We start from the raw sequence: 19116 nt of genomic DNA, 5'->3' as shown, positions 1-19116 counted from the left end.
CCTGGAATCCGTGTCCACGTCACCAGGAAAGCTCATTCATCTGGGGGGGTCCTGTCCCATGGTGTGTGTGTGTGTGTCTGTGTGTGTGTGTGTGTGTCTGTGTGTGTGTGTGTGTCTCTGTGTGTGTGTGTGTGTGTGATACATTTATTTGCGGAGTTGGGCTTGGAGAGAGAAAGTTGACACATTTGAGCAACAGAAGAGGTTCTCTGGAGGTGACTCCTAGGCATAATTATAGGTGGACTTAGCCTTCCCGTAACCACCATAAGTTTCACCTGAGCAAGCATCAATATCGAGGGCTTTACTTATAAAGTCGAGGGTTCCTAAGTTCACATAGCATATGTTATATCTGTGATAATCCATCCATATCTCACATTATCATCACTTAGTTGTACAATCCTCATCACTCTTGATTTAATAAGCCAATAAGCATATTAAAATGCTCATTTTGATAATTTATAATCTTTGTAGTTATAAATAGAATTTTAAACAGTTTGTGACTTTTTTTAACTTAACATAATTGGCAAAAAACAAAAGTTTGATAATGCCTAGTTTTGATAGTGTTAGGGAACAAATAAACTATCTCAGTGCACTCTTATTTGGTGTACAACTTGATGCTTTTTTCAGAGGGCATTTTGGCAGTGTTTATAACATTTAAACTGTGTATGTCATTTAACTAATGATTCTACTGGTAGGAAGGTATCCTATGTATATATTTTCTCAAATTTATTAAAAACTGGAGCACCCAGAATGTTCTGTGGGAGGGGCCTGGTTAAATAAACTCTGTATGGTTGTGGACTACTAAGCAATTGTTACAAGAATGAAGCAAATCTGTAAGCATTAATGTGGAAAGAACCAAAAAGCACATTGTTCAGTTAAAAAAAAAATGAACTTTAAAGAGAGTGGTGTTGAGTAATTGCATTTGTGGAAATACATTCACACATGTGTGTATGTTTTATGCTTATAATTTATAAAGCATTTTTGGAAGAACACACAAGAAACTGTTAAATGTTTGGGGGTGGGGTAAGGATTGGGGTGGGTGGGGCCTGTTTGAAGATGTTTATTTTATAATTTTGTCCATTTTTACCATGGGAATAAAATTTTCTATTTTTAAAAAAATCACCCTGTTCCACAGATGGTGAAACAGTCTCAGAGAGCTAAAGCGATTTGCTGATGTCCACACACAGAGAGACCACTGGGGAGTGAGCTAGTGTCTCTATACATACAAGGAGGTGCTATAGCAGCACAATCTGGATTAGAGTCCTAACGCCACCACCTACTTGCTCTGTGACCCTGGGAAAGTTTATTAACCACTCTGACCCTCAGTTTCCTCATTGTAAAAATGAGGACAATAATATCCCCCTTTATGGATTGTTGTAAGGATGAAATGCAAAAATACACGTCAAATGTTTAGCACGATTCCTGGCACACAATAAATGTTTAATACAAAGTGGTTATTACTATAATTATCATTTAACTCCCAGAATCAGGTCCCTGTTTCTGGAGAGCACAGGGACTGCCCCCAGCAGGAATGAGAGTTGAGCAGTGAATGCTCTGGCCTCTGGATCGTGGAGGACAATCCTTGGTGGCAGAGTCCTGTGCATCCATTGTAATGACTCCTGCCTGGGCAGCTAGTTTTTTGCTCATATCAGAAGGAACTGGAAGGCCTCTGTAGAGGATCCCACGGAGAACCCCTCATCTTGCACCACACCCTGCATTGCCACAGAGTGGGAGAGTCACAGACTTAGGGGGCATAGGAGTCATTTGAGACCATCCTGGTCAGCTTTCTTTTTCTCTGCATCTGAGAAAGCAAAGGCCCAGCAAGGAAAAGAGATTTGATGGCATGGAAAGAGCATGGAACTGGGAGTCAGTAGGTCCATACTAGAGTCTTGCTTCTGACCCAGTATTGCTGTGTGACCTGGAGGAAATCATTCCCCACTCTGGGCCCCAATATCCCCACCTGTGAATTGATAGGGTTAGAAATCACTGCCACTAAAGGCCCTTAAGCACTAACATTTTGCCCTGAGTTCTGGGCCCAGTACTAGGCTTCAAGGGGCCAGGGAAAGACTCAAACCCACAGGGATAGAGTGTGGGTGAGGAGTGAAGGGGGCACAGTGAGAAAGGTTGTCAAGTAAGGGCTTGGTCCCCATTAGGGCAGACTTTGCCTTCTCTCTTTAGAGATACGACCCATTCACTTGTTCATTCACACAGCAGTCTTTATGGGTCCCCTGTTATAGGATCAAAGTTTGGGTGTTATGATTTTAGAATAATGACCTTGCTTGTGGGTAGCATTTGTATCTGATCCAGAAGCTTAGGTTCAAGCCTCAGTTCTGCCTCTTCGTGGCTATGTGAGGTTGTGAAATCATTTATGTTCTCTGAGACTCTGTTTCCGCATCTGTAAAATGAGGATAATCACCTCTTCCTTACAGAGTGATTGTGAGGACTGATGAGATACAGGATGTTAACATTTTTGGCACAGTGCCAATAGTGGGTGCACAATGAATGGGACCTTTTTTTTTTTAACATGATATTTAGGAAAGAGCATGATAATTCCAAAGTTGAACACTGGCTCTGCCACTTGCCAATGTTTGCTCATAGGCCAGTCACAACCTTCTGAGTCTAAAGTTCCTTTTCTTAAAAATGGATGGGTGGGGGTGGGGGGATGATTACAACCATTTTAAAGAAGAGAACTGAGGATTGGGGAGGAGATTGTAGGATAATGATGAGAATTAGAATTAAATGGGTCCCCAAAAGTGGAACATCCAGTTCAGCGTCCGGCACACAGTAGGTGCTTAGTGGCTTGCTGTGCTCTGTCTTGGCTCTAAACTACCTCTGCTGTAGGGAGGGGTGGAGGTCTATGGCCTAGAGCTATTTTTGGCCTGTGCGAGTCTGGCTCATAAAAATACAATCTTGCTCCTTGTCAGCATTTCTGCACTTTTATTTATTGTTTCTGCCCATCCTGGGGCCTCTCCTTGTGGGAACCTCTTCATTATTGATAATCCTGGGAAGTCATATTTTAAATTTTTATAATCTGTACTTTGTGCCATCTGAACCACCATGTATTATCTGGCCTTGCCAGTGAAGGGGGAATTATATCCAGACGTGGAGTCCTTTTGGGATGAATAATTTATTTCATTTTCACAATGCCAATTATGTTGAATTTATGTTCTTTATATCAGTGCCAGACAGGACAATGGGAGACCAGTGTGTAAATATGAAAAGAAAACAAATTTATTAGTTTGCCCAAATCTGCAATGATATTTGGAGTTTCATTTTTTTCCAAATATTTATAAAACCCCATTTAAATAATGAACAGCATAGGAACAATTTTCCTCCCTTCTCTCTGCTTTTTTCTCCCTCCATTTCTGTTCTTTATCAAGGAGCTCAGCTCTCTGTTTTGCTCTATTTTTTTTAACTCCTGGCAAAAGAGAATTTCCAGAGTAGAGTCTTTCTTTGCAAATTTCTCTTCTCTCTCCCCTTCCCTTCCCTTCTCTTCCCCCTTTCCCCTTCCTCCTCCTCCTCCTCCTTCCTCTCCCTCTCTCTCTCTCTCTCATCTCTCTCCTCCCCCATTGCTTATTCAAGCTGATTCCTCCAAGATACAATTAATAGTTATTAGCTAACATGTCTTTTGCTTTTCCCTTCCTAGTACAGTAAAAAGTAACTTACTGTATCATTTTTGTAGAAATATTTCTGGCCTCATTCCATAGACAGAACACCAAGGCATCATGAAACTCCTAATAGCCAGTTAGAAAATACAGCCCTACAGTGACTTTGTAGGGCTGTATTTTCCCTGCTCTCTGCCTTGACCCACTCCAGGGCATCTTCACTGTGGCTAGAGGGTTCTCTTATACTTGAAGCACATCTGGAAAGCAACCTTTTTGCTTATAATCCTTCCTCAGCTCCTCATTTTCCTTTAACTTGAGTCCTTTAACTTTAATTTCATGTGGCAATTTGGAGCCTCTCTCTGCCCCTCCAGCTTAATTTCTGCCACCCTTCACATCACTTGCCCTGTTGTCTCTGTTCTCAGAACAGACTGGTTCTTCAGGATGTCAGACTCCTGAATGTCTTCTGAATGCTTGTTGGTATGTGTTGCTCCTACAGTCTAGAAAGCTGTTCCCTGGGTGTGGGGAGGCAAGAGTGGAAACAAAGAGGGTGGCCTGAGCCAATGTCCACAGAGAGATGATGATAGACTGGAAAAGGGAATGGTGCTGTAACTGGACCAATGGGTAGATTCAAGATAAACTCTTGAGGAAGCAGGAAGTGCTGATGGAATGGATTAGGGGAGTGAAGCAGATGTGGAGATCATAGGAGAGTCCTGTCTTTGATTTGACATAAATAGTGGTGTGAAGGATGCTGCTATTTTCTGAGCTAGGAATTACATGGGGAATAAAGCATTAAGTGTAAGATGTTGGGGGAAGGGGGTGGATAAAAGCACTCAAGAACTTTGCTTTGAACACATTAAGTTAAGGTGCACAGATCCAAGGACAAATGTCAAGTAGGGTAATCTGAGTGTTGGGTGTGGTCTGAACTGGGGGTATAAATTTGAGAATAAAGATGGACATGGAATTGATAGGAGTGAATGAGAACACTCAGAGTGGGGTGTAGAAGGAGAGACCTAGCCCTGAGATATTTCAGCCTTGAGAGGTCAGGCAGAAGAGGAGCCTGGAAAGGAAACTGAGGAAGTTTGGCCATGGAGGTAGGAAGAGAACCAAGTCAGAGACTTCATGTACCAAAGGGAGGAGAGTGTTCCAAAGAAGGAGAGACCAAGCCTGTCGAATACCACAAAGAGGTCAAAGATGATCAAGACAGAGGGCTGTCCATTTGTTCCAGAGAAGTGGGCAAAGACCTTCTTTTGAAATGGAGATGGGGTTCTATAGAACTAACATTTGTTTAGGGGTAAGGTAAGATTTTATGTCGAGTTGCAACTCTTTAACCTTGGTTGCTTTTGGAGAAAATATGGCTTAGCTGAAGAGAGAAGATGGACTGAGGACTGATGTGGTGTCAAGTACCCACCTGTTCCTTGACCTGCCTTTGAACTTGTGGTTTGAGGAGTGAGGCTCTGAAGCTAAGTGTATTAGTTTCTGAGCTGCTAAAATGAATACCATGCAATGGATTGGCTTAAACAATGGGGGTTGATTGGATCACGTTTTTGAGGTAAGGAAAAGCCCAAAATCGATGTGCCAGCAGGATATTTTCTCCCCAAAGACTCTGGTGTTCTAGGGCTGACTGCTGGTGATCCTTGGTCCTTGACTTTTCTGTCACATGGCAATGCACCTGGGGGTGTCTTCTCCTTTCTTTTCTGGGTTCTGTTGACTTTCAGCCTCTCTCTCTCTCTCTCTCTCTCTCTCTCTTTCTCTCTCTCTCTGTGTGTGGCCTCCTCTAGAAGGCCTTCAGGATTAGGATCAAGACCTATCCTTATTCAGCTGGGCCATACCTCAACAGAAGTAATCACAATAAAAAGTTCTATTTACGCTGGGTTCACAGCCCAGGAACAGATAAGATTAAGAATGTGTTTTTCTGGGGTACATAGCTCCAAGCCACCACACTGCCTTTTCACAAAACGCCAGAAATGAGTTGGCTTTTATAAAGGGGGTTTATTTGGTTACAAAGTTACAGTCTTAAGGCCACAAAGTGTCCAAGGTAATGCATCAACAATCGGGTACCTTCACTGGAGGATGGCCAATGGCATCCGGAAAACCTCTGTTAGCTGGGAAGGCACGTGGCTGGCATCTACGCCAGAGTTCTGGTTTCAAAATGGCTTTCTCCCAGGATATTCCTCTCTAGACTGCTTCTCCTCAAAAGTGTCACTCTTAGTTGCTCTTGGGGCATTTGTCCTCTCTTAGCTTCTCTGGAGCAAAAGTCTGCTTTCAAAGGCTGTCTCCAAAATGTTTCTGTAAATTGTAGCTCCTTTCTCAGCTCCTGTGCATTCTTCAAAGTGTCCTCTTGGCTGTAGCAAGTGTCTGGGCCTGTGTGGCTCTTTAGTGATTTAATTCAGACCCACCCTGAATGGGCGGCGTAACACCTCCATGGAAATTATCCAATCAAGTCTTGCCCACAGTTGATTGAATCACATCTCTGTGGAAACACTCAATCAAAGGACTCCAATCTAATCAACACTAATATGTCTGCCTGCACAAGACTGCATCAAATATAATGGCATTTGGGGTACATAATACATCCAAACCGGCACACTGAGTGAACTGTTTTCATTAGAAAGTCACCCTGGGCATAGTGAGTATTTCTTAGGGGCTCATGGCAAAGCAGAACATGGGTTTAGAGAAAGGACCATGGCCTGAACTCTGCATAAACTCAGCTCCACCCCTTCCCCACCTCACCTATTACTACAATTGGTAAATGGTATCTTTCTTTATATATATGTGTGTGTGTATCTATATATACACACATATATATGTATGTATATACATGTGTATATAATATATATAATACAAGTTTTTTTTATTTTTTAAAACTGAGATAGAACTTACATGCAGTAAAGTGCATAAAGTGCACTAATCTTCTAAGGTACACTTTGATGCATTTTAATATAAATATCCTCTTATATAATTGCCACCCAGATCCACATATAGACTAGTTCTAGCATCCCAGAAGATTCCATTTTGCCCCTTCCCAATCAATTCCACCCAGTCCTGGGTATTTTGACTTCTGTCATCATTGATCAGTTTTATTTTTTTTGAACTTGATATAAATGAAATCCCACATTTTAGGAAGAAATCTTTCTGGGTTTTTGGTTTAATATGATGCCTGTGAGATTCACTTGTGTGTGTGTGTGTGTGTATGTGTGTGTAATATTGATGCAGTATTCTATTTTATGAATAAACCACAATTGTCTTATTGATGGACATTTGGGTTGTTCTCAATTTTGGATTATTATGAAAAAAACTGCTACGAAATTCCTGTATATATCTTTTGGTGGATCCACCATATTTTTGCACTTATTTTTGCTAAGGTAATCTATTGATTTGAGTATGATTATTTCATATTTGGCCATCTTACTAAATTCTATTAGCTTTTAAGTTCATTTTCCTGGGTTTACTTGGAACACGTTTGTGTCAGAGAGACAGCGTTTGGCTTCAAGTAATGGAAAAACCAATCCAAATTGGATTAAGGCCCAAAGAGAATGTATTTGCCCCCAAAACTGCAGGATCCAGGGTGGGACCAGCTTCAAGCAAAGGGTGATCCAGGAGGCAGGATTTCATCAGAACCCATTTCCTTTCCACTGGGTTTCTCCTTTGTGTGCTGCCTTTGTCCTCATCCTGGCTCTCCCTCATTGGGGCAACAATTGCGACCATAATTTCAGAATTATCACACCATCCAGTGAAAGAGCTCCCGTCTTTGGAGAACATCCATGAAGTGTGAAGAGGATTCTTTCCCCAAAGCCCTAGGTCAATATTGCCTCATATGTCATTGGCTCAAATTGGGTGGCCTGCCCATCTCTGAGCAAGCCAAATTTTGTGATCGGTAACGTAGTAGGCACTGATCATCCCTATCATTAAAGGAGGGGGTCGATCCCACCAAACCACATGGCTTCCACACAGTGGGGCAGGGGTGTGTTCCCAAAAGGAATAACAGGGAGCTTTTGATTAAAGAAGGAAATGGATGCTAGAGAAGAAACCTCAAATGGTTTTCTATAACACTTAGAATGATATTGTGTCAACAATTATTCAATGTCTCCTCCCAACAGTTAAATGTTTTAGTTCTGTCTCCTGCCTCAACATTTTGGCTAGAACTTTTAAATTTACTAGGAATGATGAAAATGGTTTGGAGCTTTTTTGAGAAGCTTGGGGAAGAATGTTTATAAAACTAGAGAGGTAGTGGGAAGGACTAAGAAGCAAATATTTAACATTTCACTTGTGATGTGAAGAAACTGTAGACCCGTCTGATGGCTAAGGATCCAGAAAGGAAGGGATGGAGCCAAGACATGGTTGAGATGGCTAATACAGCAAGGTGTATTTGTTTTCTATGACTGATGTGCAAACTTAGTGGTTTAAAGCATCCCAAATTTATTATCTCACGGGTTTTGTAGGTCAGAAGTTCAAGCACATGTTATCTGAGTCCTCTGCTCAAGGAGTCACAAGTCTGAAGTCACGGTGCTGGCCGGGCTGCATTCTCACTTGGAGCTTAGGGCTCTCCTCCAGACTCATCCAGGTTGTTGGCAGAATCCAGTTCCTTGCTGCTGTAGGATTGAGGTCCCATCTTCTTGTTGACTAACAGCCAGGGGTCACTCAGCTCCTAGAGGCAGCTCTCAAGTGCTAGCCAGGTGACCCTCTAACTACACGTCAGCTTCTTCAAGGCCAGCAGGAGGGTCTCTCTCCAGTTTGCTAAGACAGAGTTTTTAATAACATATTGTAAGTACAGGGGGGCAACTGTGGCATCATATTCACGGGCCCAATCCGCACTTTTGAGGGAGAAGAACATGAGCATCAGGGGACAGAAATCTTGGGGATCATCGTAGAATTCTGTCTACCACAAAAGGCAACAAACTCAGCTGTGGCCCTCTCTCTCACTAACTGAGCCATCTCGACAGGTGAACTCGCTGCCCTCCCCTCTACGTGGGACTTGACTCCCAGGGTTGTAAATCTCCCTGGCAATGCAGAGTATGACTCCCGGGGATGAATGTGGACCCAGCATCGTGGGACTGAGAGTATCTTCTTGACCAAAAGGGGGATGCAAAATGAGACGAAATAGTTTCAGTGGCTGAGAGATTTCAAATGGAGTCCAGAGGTCACTCTGGTGGACATTCTTACTCACTATATAGATAACACCTCTTAGGTTTTAATGTATTGGAATAGCTAGAGGTAAATACCTGAAACTACCAAACTCCAACCCAGCAGTCTGGACTCCTGAAGACAATTATATAATAATGTAGATTACAAGGCATGACAGTGTGATTGTGAAGACCTTGTGGATCACATCCCCTTTATCTAGTGTATGGATGAGTAGAAAAATGGAGATAAAAACTAAAGGACAAATGAGGTGGGATGGGGGGATGATTTGGGTGTTCTTTTTTCACTTTTATTTTTTATTCTTGTTCTGGTTCCTTCTGATGTAAGGAAAATGTTCAGAGATAGATTGTGGTGATGAATGCATAACTATGTTATCATACTGTGGACAGTTGATTGTATACCATGGATGATTGTATGGTGTGTGAATGTATTTCAATAAAACTGAATTTAATAATAAAAAAAAAAGGCAACAAAATTATTGTCCCAAGTCTTGTGGCCTGAGACCTGGTGATCCAGTTCATACTGACCAGGAAATTTACTATGCTTAAAAATAGATATCTAGATATATTATACACATCTGAAGAATGGAGAGCTGAAATTATAATTCTAAGTTTGTGAATTGTACATCTAAGAATGTAGATTCAGAAAAATGATCAGACATTTAAGTTTTCCATTACTGCTGCAGAATCTGGCAGTTGATTTAGGGATATCCAAAATATTTCTAATAACTGAAATTTGTATAATATTCCTTAAGATTACAAAGCTCCTGTGCCTACATTATTTCATTTGGTCCTTCCCGGAATTTTGTGAATTAGGTAGTAATAGAAACAGCTAGCCCCTGAACTGTGCTTTAGTGTTTGCAAAGCTCTTATATTTACCTCACTCTTGGTACCAAAATTTGTAATAGTCAGGGTTCTTCAGAGAAATCAAATTTGTTATAAGAATTGGTTCATGTGACACATGGGGATTGGCAATTTTAAATTCTGGAGGTCAGGCCACAGTCAGGAACTCCAATGGAGGTTTTCAGTGAATTCCGCAGGAGAAGCTGGTAGGCTGAAGTAGGGATGGAAATTCTTTCTGACTGCTGAGATCATCAGTTTCTCCTTTAAGACCTTTAATTGATTGAATAAGGAGACTTCCCTTTGTTGATTGTAGATGCAATCAGCCATAGATGCAATCAAGTAGATAATGATTTAACTCCACAAAATTCCCTCAAAGTAGTCATCAGGGCAGTGGGCTAGCTTGACTGAATAACTGAACACTATAGCCTGGCCAAGATGACACATGGAATTAACCATCACAGCTCCCGATGCTCACGTTCCCATTTCATTTCACATGTCAGGAAAATACGTTACTTCACACTTTTGTTTCTTTGGCTATGTGGTTCCCTTGCCTTGTCCACACAGTAGACTTCTGTTGGTCCTTCAGAACCCTGGTTTTCAGGCAAGGAGATCAGGGGCATGCTTGAGCAGCATTAATCTTGAGGCTTCCTTATATTTGTTCTTGATGGGATGGGTAGGATGGACCTGCAGGCTGATAGGTGCAAGTCAGGCTCAATTTCACAACTGCCTTTGATAGGTATGGATGGAAATGCAGCAGCACCCAGAGACAGTGTTCAAATAAACACTTGCCATTGAGTGAATGGTCTGAATGTTTAACTTGTATTAACTCACTTAAATCTCACAAAAACCCCATGAGGTGGTTATGGTTATTTTCCCATTTTGTAAATGAGAAAACCAAGACACAGAAGGCCTCAATGACTCACTAAAGTTCATCAGCTTGTAAGCAGTAGAGCCAGGGTTCAAACCCAGCCCATGCTGTTATATCTGCCCCCTTCAATAATGGTAATATTGGTATCTGCCTAGTGATCTAGAATTCAGTGAGATAACACATATCAAGTGCTCGATGCCTGCTATATGGTAAATGTGCAAAACATGAGAGTTATTTTCATTACCTATGGCACAGAGGCTTCTGCCTTCCTATTCTTTGGACTAAGAAGAAGGAAAACATAAATAACAAAGCATCCCTCTACTTCCCTCCCAAAGAATTCCTCATTCTTTCTTGGCTGTACCAATTACCTGTTTGAAGGAGAAGCCAGAGTCTCTCTTTTTGTAATTTGGAGGAACAGACTACAGAATTTACATCTGGAAATGGGTTTTAGATGTCTAGGTGTTCTTGATGGGCTGGGGCCCAAGGCCTCTTTAACCAACATATTTATGTGCCATATAGTAGGTGTTCAATACGTGCTAGTTCTTTTCCCATTCATTCCTTTATGAGATAAATTTAGCCAATGATTTGCCTCACAGACTTTAAAGAATATTCTTTATGGAAGAATTCTTGCTTGAGTCAGTACACTGGACTATTGCCTCCAGGAAAACCTGGCAGGAGTTTTCAGTGAAAATTCCATTAGTGTAAGTTCTAAAGGGAGGTAAGAGTGATCATGGTTAGAAAATTGCTTCCTTTTAGCTGTGTGACCTGGGGCAAATGTCTTAGCATCTCTGAACTTCAATTTCCTTGTCAGGAGAATGGAAATAGTAGTGGTACTTGGGTAAGGAAGAACTTGTTTTAATTCTAGCACATCATAAATGGTTCAAGAATTATGACCTATCATTTAACCCTCAAAACAACCTTGTTAAATAGATACTATGATTATGATTACTGTGCATATTTTATGGATGAGGGCCCAGAGGCTTTGTCAGATTTTGAGTCCTTCCTGGTATTATGGCACATGGCAATAGTTATTGATTATCTGTCAGGTTTCTTTTTCTCCCACTTTGCCTGCACAGTGGGATGGAGTTTCATAAATGTCTTGGCAGGTTGACAGCATATCTCAATAAGATGTGAGCCACCTCTGCAAAAGATTCAGATTTTAGAAAAATAAGATGATACAATAGATTCAGTAGACTTTTATATTTTTCTTTGCACAGGTCCCCAAATCAAATTGGAATTAAGGATACATGCAAAGGTTTAACTACAAGATTTCATCATAATTTTTGTTTTTATGACCAAAATAGGGGAAATAGCCCAAATGCTCAGTGATTAGAGATTGATTAGATTAATTGTAGTATACTGATACAGCGAAATATTATGCTACATCAAAATGCAAAATGAAATCATTTATATGTTAACATAGAAAAAATGTGAATGTATTATTGTGTGATAAAAACAGAGTATAAACCAGTTCATGAAGTATGAATCCATTTATTAAAAGGGAGATATGTTTGTATAAATCATATATATATGTATTACACACATATAAAAACATCTGGAAAGTGTAACTAAAATAGTCACCTGTGTTTGTCTCTGTTAGAATGGGGAAGTATTATGGGTAATTTGAATTTTCTATTTTCTTGACTGTGTTTTTTATTTTTCTGATCTTTACGCAATGTATAATAACTTCTAGTTATTAAAAAAGGAAAGAGAGAGAAAATGAATGTTTCAGGTCTCCACACTTACTAACACTGGTTGAACATTTCAGGTGATTGTGAAGACAAGGACAGAATATCAGCCAGAACAGAAGAACAAAGGGAAGTTCCGGGTGCCGAAAATCGCCGAATTTACGGTCAGTTTCTTGAGGTTGTAACAGAAAGTGTAAAGGTAAGGCTGGCTTTAGCCGGCTCAACATTCCTCATGCTAGTGGAGCAGGTATACATGGGAGTGGGAAAATGATGTGTGAGCTATTTTGAAAGATTTCTTGAGGCCATACTGTCTGGGGCACTGAATTTAGTCAAAAAACAAGAGCTGTTTCTTGAGAACCCCTGATGCTCCTTTCTACTTGGGAATGTTCCAGTAATTTGATAATTGATAAATGCATCTGAATTTCTTCTGCTTATAAATGACTCCAGTAATCCGTATTAAAGCCTGTCCTGATTCAGTTAGGCTATACCTAAGTAGGATCTTAGAAGACCCCATTCACAAATGAATTCCCACCTAGAGGAGCATGGATTAGGATTCAGAACATGTCTTTGTCAGGGTACATAATTCAGTCTATCCCAAGCATGAAGCATGCTCTGAGAGGATGTGAGGAGGAACCTTAGGGAAGTGCCCTGAAGAAGTAACTTGGGAGCTGAGATAGGCAGGCAGAGGGGTGCTGGTAACTGAGGAGAGCACAGCTTTTGCAAAGGTCCTGGGGCTGGTCCCAACACTGAACAGGAATAAGGGCAGTGAGGCTGGGTTCCAGGAGCCCAGCGACAGAGATGGGTAGCACTGGGGTGTAGAGGAGGGTTGGCTTGGGGAGTAGGGGTAGGAAGCAAACAGAGATGTGGCAGGAGAAGCTGGCAGAGGGCAGGACAATTCCAGGCCTTGTAAGCCATATGGAGGAATTTGGATTTTATGCTAAAAGAATCAGGAACCCTTCTGAAAGACTTCAAGAAAAAGGAGGATATGATTTAATTTGGGTTTTGAAGAAAGTCTGACTGCTATGTGGCAAATGGAGTGTGGTGGGCAAGAGGGAGTGTGGGAAGATTAATAGGCTATGGCAACTGTCCTAGCAAAAAATGATGGTGGCTCAGACAAGGATGGTGAGCAAATGGAGAGATGTGGGCAGAACTAAGAGATAGGTCTGATTTTAGGAGGCAAAATCAGCCATGAAGGCAGTAGCAGAAGTGGTTCTGTGCATCGTGCTGGAGCAATCCGGCTGGGTTTGAGCTCTGCTTCCACCTTCTTCTAGCTGTGTGACCATGAGCAAGTTGCTAAACCTCATTTTATTGGATGGAGATAATAATAAGGTTTCTAGGAGGATGAAGTGCAGAATCCATGCAAAGCACTTTGATCTGTACATAACAGCACAATTAATAGTAGCTATTTTTATGTCAACTGCAACTGAGAACTTGGAAAGTGAAGACAGCCCTTGGTTGGTTATATGGGAACTGGTGTATGTGCATGGGTAAACCTACTGGTCTTTTCTGTCTCTAAGTTTCTTTCCCCCTGCTAAGTCTATGCCAGAACAGCTGGGGGTGTGAGCCTGGGAGGGAGTGTGCCACCTCTGTGTGCATCTCCCAAAATGTGTGACTTTCTTTTTAACCAACTCCCTCCTTGAAGGCGTGGGATGCTTTTATTTTTTCACTTTACCTTCACGGTGGACCCCGGGATTGTGCTCCTGTGGGAGGTGGGGTATCTGGATGTGTTGTGTATGAGCAGCATATCATGGAGTAAAGTTGGCCTGTTTTACTGGCAACAGAGGTTATCAGAAATATGCCCAAGTTTATGGACAAGAATGTTTATTGCGGCATTGTTTATAAAATCGAAGTATTGGCAACACTACTAGATTTTCAATAACTTTTTCATGATTCCATGACTAAGACCACATCCATCTGATGGAATATTGGACTGCTTCTTAAGAATCTCATTGTTTTTGAGAATGTTTAGTAGTTTTCTCTGAATTAAGGGATTACGAAAGACTCTCATCTTCTTTATACTCTTCTGTGTTTTCCAAATTTTCTACAATGAGCTTATCTTGTTTCAGTAATAAAAAATAGTATTTTTTAAAGTATGCTGATTTTTTTACCCAAGAATATTAGTTTTCTTTTTTTTTAAATAACAAACTTCATTTTTATAGCAGTTTTAGACTTACATGTAAGGCATAGAAGTATAGAGTTCTCATATCCATCTCCTGACACACGCACTGTTTAACATCTTGCATTGGTGTGGTACATTTGTTAAAACTGATGAACAAATACTGATATAGTATAAGTAACTAAAGCCTATAGTTTACATTTGGGTTCACTTTTTATGTTGTCCAGTTCTGTGGGTTTTGACATAAGCATAATATTGTGTATCCACCGCTACGACCACATTTGGAATAGTTTCACTGCCCTAAAAACACTCTGTGCCCCAACTATTCATTCCCCACCCCTTCCTGTGTTACAGGTTTTAAATGAAATTGCTCCTGATTTAGCAGTCATTAAAAATGGTGGTTATGAAGACATGCAATAATTTGGGCAAACACTTAAGAGAGAATGTTGAGTGAAAAAGCAGAGATTGAAAGCATATATTTTCTAGGATTAGAGCTATGAAAACTACAAATATGCAGAGGAAAAGTGACATGGAAAGAAATATATCAAAATGCTCTTTGTGGCTGTCTTATCAGTGGTGGTGTTAGATCATAATTTTTTTTCTCTTCTTTAAAAAAGTCTTGATGATGAGGTTATGTTATGACATGAATGTCTTTGAGTCCCCAAAGGACTGATATTATAATCAAGAGAAAACATAAATCAGAGGTGAAGGAAAAGGCTCATCCATTTAGCAAGCAGCAGAACCAGGGCTCAAAGCTGGGGTTTGGCTGTCCTTCTGTTCAGCCTTTCTGCCTTGGAGCAGCTAAGTACCGGTCAGCATAAAAGTGGATCAGCTAGGGGAAAAGGAAGCCCTTTATCAGGTCCAGGGCCCACGAAGGGCTCTGCAGAAGCCCCCATGCTGTTTGACTCAGGATGGAGGGCGTTGGGGTTCAGAGGTGACCTTTTTCAGTATTGACTGTCAGGTATGGGCAGAGGGCCCTGCCACGTGGGAGGAATGAAGAAGCAAATTCGCTTGCTTCTGTAACGTTGCAAACATTAATTAGCTTGGATTTTTGCTTTCTGGACTGTGTGGAGGATGCATCTGCAGGGGTGGATGGGTGAGAGTGGGTGTGAGTGGGCAGGGGTGGTAGCAGGAGACTTGGGAGGAGGCTGTGGTAGTAATTCAGAGGAGTTTGCAAAACCCTGAGCTGAGCCAGCTGCAGTGGGACTTGGGAATACAGGCTGTCATGGAGTCAGGATTTACAGGATTTGTCTCTGGTTGGAGCAGGGATTGGAGTGACCCTTAGAGGTTTGGCTTGGCCAACGGGGCCCGTGGAGATGCCTTCCACTGAAGTGAATAAACACAGCAGGGGGAGCCAGCATGGAGGAGACACACTGAGTGTGAACGTGGGGGGCAGCCACGAAGAGGTGGTCTGGCAGCTGTGGTATGCAATGGGTCTGCAGCTCAGGATGGAGACTTCAGCTGGAAAACCGGGTTTGGAAGTCAGGGCTGTTCCAGTTAGCCTTAGAGAGTGTGGTACTGATGCTGAGCCACCTGTCCAGTGCATTGCCCAAGGCTGAGGTGACCTTGGGAATGGCACAGGTCCTTCCCTCCCTATTCCAAACCCCTTCACAGAAGTGGAACAGCTTGTGGCTTTGTAGCTCATCAAAATCCTTCCAGAAAGAGCACTTTGTAGCAATTACATATTTTAAAAAATTCAGTTTTATTGAGATATATTCACATACCATACAGTCATCCACAGTATACAGTTGTTCACAGTACCATCATATAAGTGTGCATTCATCACCCCAATCAATTTTTGAACATTTTCATTATTCCAAAAAATAAAAATAAAAACAAAAATAAAAATAAAAAAGAAGTCCTAGATCATCGCATCCTCTCCATCCCATCCTATTTTTCATTTAATTTTTGTTCCCATTTTTCTACTCATCTGTCCATACACTGGATAAAGGGAGTGTGAGCCACAAGGTTTTCACAGTCACACAGTCTAAGATACATAGTTATACAATTGTCTTCAAGAATCAAGGCTACTGGGTTGCGGTTTGACAGTTTCAGGCATTTCCTTCTAGCTATTCAATACACTAAACACTACAAAGGGATATCTATATAGCACATAAGAATGCCCTCCAAAATGACCTCTTGACACTGTTTGGAATCTCTTAGTCACTGAAACTTTATTTTGTTTCATTTCACTTCCCCCTTTTGGTCAAGAAGACTTTCTCAATCCCACAATGCCAGGTCCAGGCTCATCCCCAGGAGTCATGTCCTGCATTGCCAAGGAGATTTACACCCATGGGAGTCATGTCCTACATAAAGGGAAGGCAGTGAGTTTACCTGCTGAGTGGGCTTAAGAGAGAGAGAGAGAGGCCACATCTGAGAAACAAAGAAGTTCTCTGGGGGAGACTCTTAGGCACAATTATAAGTAGGCTTAACCTTTCCTTTGCAGTAACAAGCTTCATAAGGGCAAGCCCCAAGATCTAGGGCTCGGCCTCCTAAATTGGTAGTCTTCAATGCTTGTGAGAATTATCAGTAATTCTCCAGGTGGGGAAGTTTAATATTTCTGCCATTTTCCCCAGTTCATCAGGGGGACCCTGAAAATATCTTTGTATTCTCTGCCCAAATTACTTTGGTATGTGTCAGAATTTCATACTAACCTGAGCAAAACTACCAGATCTCGCTTCCTATTCAAAGTTTCCTGTAATTATGGTGTTTGAATACATTGAACATACAAGTTGAATTATTTTGTGTGCTACAGAAAATGTAGATCCTGCACCAAATAAACATCTCTTCCCTTGGTCTCACACAAAGGTTGAAGTTTTAAAACACAGTCAATATCGTCTTTTACCCTTTGGCCTGATTTGCCTTAGTCCTAACCAGATCTGCTTCATTGATATCTCTTATTGAAGTCTGAACTCCTTTTCAGCTTTTTTAGCTGTTGCTGTATGAGGTAATACTGACATTCATAGCTGCCAAACTCTTAGCTCTGAGTCTCAGGTGTCATACAGATACCCAAAGTTCCAGAGATTGACCAGGTTATATACAAAGAGTTCAGCACCTCAGAATTTGGAGATAACCATTACAACTCAGGAATAGATGTGACTGTTCTAAGAGCTTACAATCTAGGGACCATTACAATAAGGGTTCTCCTGATAACCTGTACTCTAAGATTCAATTCTCAGAGTTTATACATTATAGTTAGCCCATATTAGTGAGGTGTTATAATGTTTGTCTTCGTTGTTTCTGGTGCATTTCACTCTTAATGCTGTCCTCAAGATCCATTCACCTAGTTGCATGTTTCACAATTTCATTCTTTCTGGCAGCTGCTCAATATTCTACTGTATGCACACACCACAGTCCACCATTCTGTTCCTCAGTCGATGCACTCCTAGGCCACCTCCACCCATTGCAGATCATGTATACTCTCTCCATAAACACCAGTCTACAAATGTCCATTCATGTCCCTGCTCTCAGATCCTCCAAGTAAATGCCCCCTAATGAGGTTCAGGACCTTTTGGCACCCACATACTTAGCTTCTTGTGGAACCACCACACTGTCCTCCAGATGGGCTGCACCATTCTACTTCCCCACCAACAGAGAATAGGTACTTTCCTCTCTCCATGTTTTCTCCAGCACTTGTATCCCTCTGTTTTATTTTTTTTCCCTGCAATCTTATAGAGATATATTCATCTACCATACAATCATCCTCGGTGTGCTATCGATTGTTCACAGTATTGAAGCAATTACATTTTGAGAGAAGGAGAGAAGAGAGCAGGGCGGGGAGAGAGATGAATTGAGAGTGATTGGCTGAAAGAATTTCCTGGACTTCTTGTCATTTCTAAAATCCAGGGGCTCTTGCAATCCCTGTGAGGGGCTGCAGATTTGAAGACCTTTCAACAAGTTTATCTGAGAAGATATGAACATGTAAGGATAAGCTCTTCCTTAGGGGTGGAGGTGGAGGTGGAGCTTCATCTTAAAGCTGATTTTGCTATAGAAGGTGCTGGTGCATCTGGCCCTGCTGCCACTCCTGTTTGCCCCGGTGCTGGTCCGTGAAATGAAAATGAACTTTACCTTTGAGGTTGCTTGTGTCATTTGATGAGAGGCGTCCAGGGGAACACCTAGGCTTTGGGGCTCCACCTACCTGGGTGTCTCAGATCTCCGCCCTGTTACCTCTTAGCTTCACCACCTTGGGAAAGTCCCACCACTTCTCTGAGCTCCTGACTCCTCATCATTAAAATGGGGCACAATCTTGATATAACATAGTGCAAGTTCTTGGTGTACTCATAGGGGATTAATAAATGATCATTTTCTTTCCTTCCTACTTAGATCCGTTCTCTTCATTGTGGGTTCTTTAGCTTCCTGCCTCATTAGGATTTTGTCTATTGATTGGGCTCTGGGCTTCCCTTTCTTGGCTTTTCCCCATGGGAATGAGTCTGGGAAAACCTGGAGGAATTGTTCAAGTGGAAGCCCGTTCAGTGTCGGGATTCATGGGGCAGCCTCTGGCAGGCACAGCAGTGAGAGCTGTAACTCTGAGAGCCATTTCTTTGGAGTCATCTCTTTGCCTCCTGGAGAGTGTAGGCTATTTTTCAACACATCAGTTATAACACGAATAATATCTCTTAAATATGCATTTGCATCCACTTTTCAGCCTAACAACAACCTTGCGAACTAGTCTTTTGTATTATCCCCATTTTAGAGATGAGGAAACTGATGCTCAGAGAAGTGAAGTGACTTTCCTAAGGTCACTCAGCCAGCTCTCTGTGACTCCACTTCCTACACTCTCCACCGTACCTTGAGCCATCCTGCCACAGCCTGTCCTTGCCAATCTGCGGTCTACCTGCCTCCTTTCCTTTCTTCCTGACCT

At 41.7% G+C, this 19116-nt stretch overlaps 1 protein-coding gene across 1 annotated transcript in view; it reads left to right on the top strand.

The window, feature by feature from the left end:
• NSG2 (neuronal vesicle trafficking associated 2) overlaps positions 1-19116 on the top strand; it is an 87304-nt gene that overhangs the window by 7784 nt on the left and 60404 nt on the right. Inside the window, exon 3 of the mRNA XM_037802080.1 lies at positions 12220-12303. Within this exon, the coding sequence (XP_037658008.1) occupies positions 12220-12303 (84 nt within the window). The remainder of the gene's footprint in view (positions 1-12219; positions 12304-19116) is intronic.

Source organism: Choloepus didactylus, chromosome 13 (genome assembly GCF_015220235.1).
Source record: "Choloepus didactylus isolate mChoDid1 chromosome 13, mChoDid1.pri, whole genome shotgun sequence".
Classification (NCBI taxonomy): Eukaryota; Metazoa; Chordata; class Mammalia; order Pilosa; family Megalonychidae; genus Choloepus; species Choloepus didactylus.
Note: the sequence above shows the minus strand (reverse complement) of the source record. Positions and strands in the feature narration are given on the sequence as shown.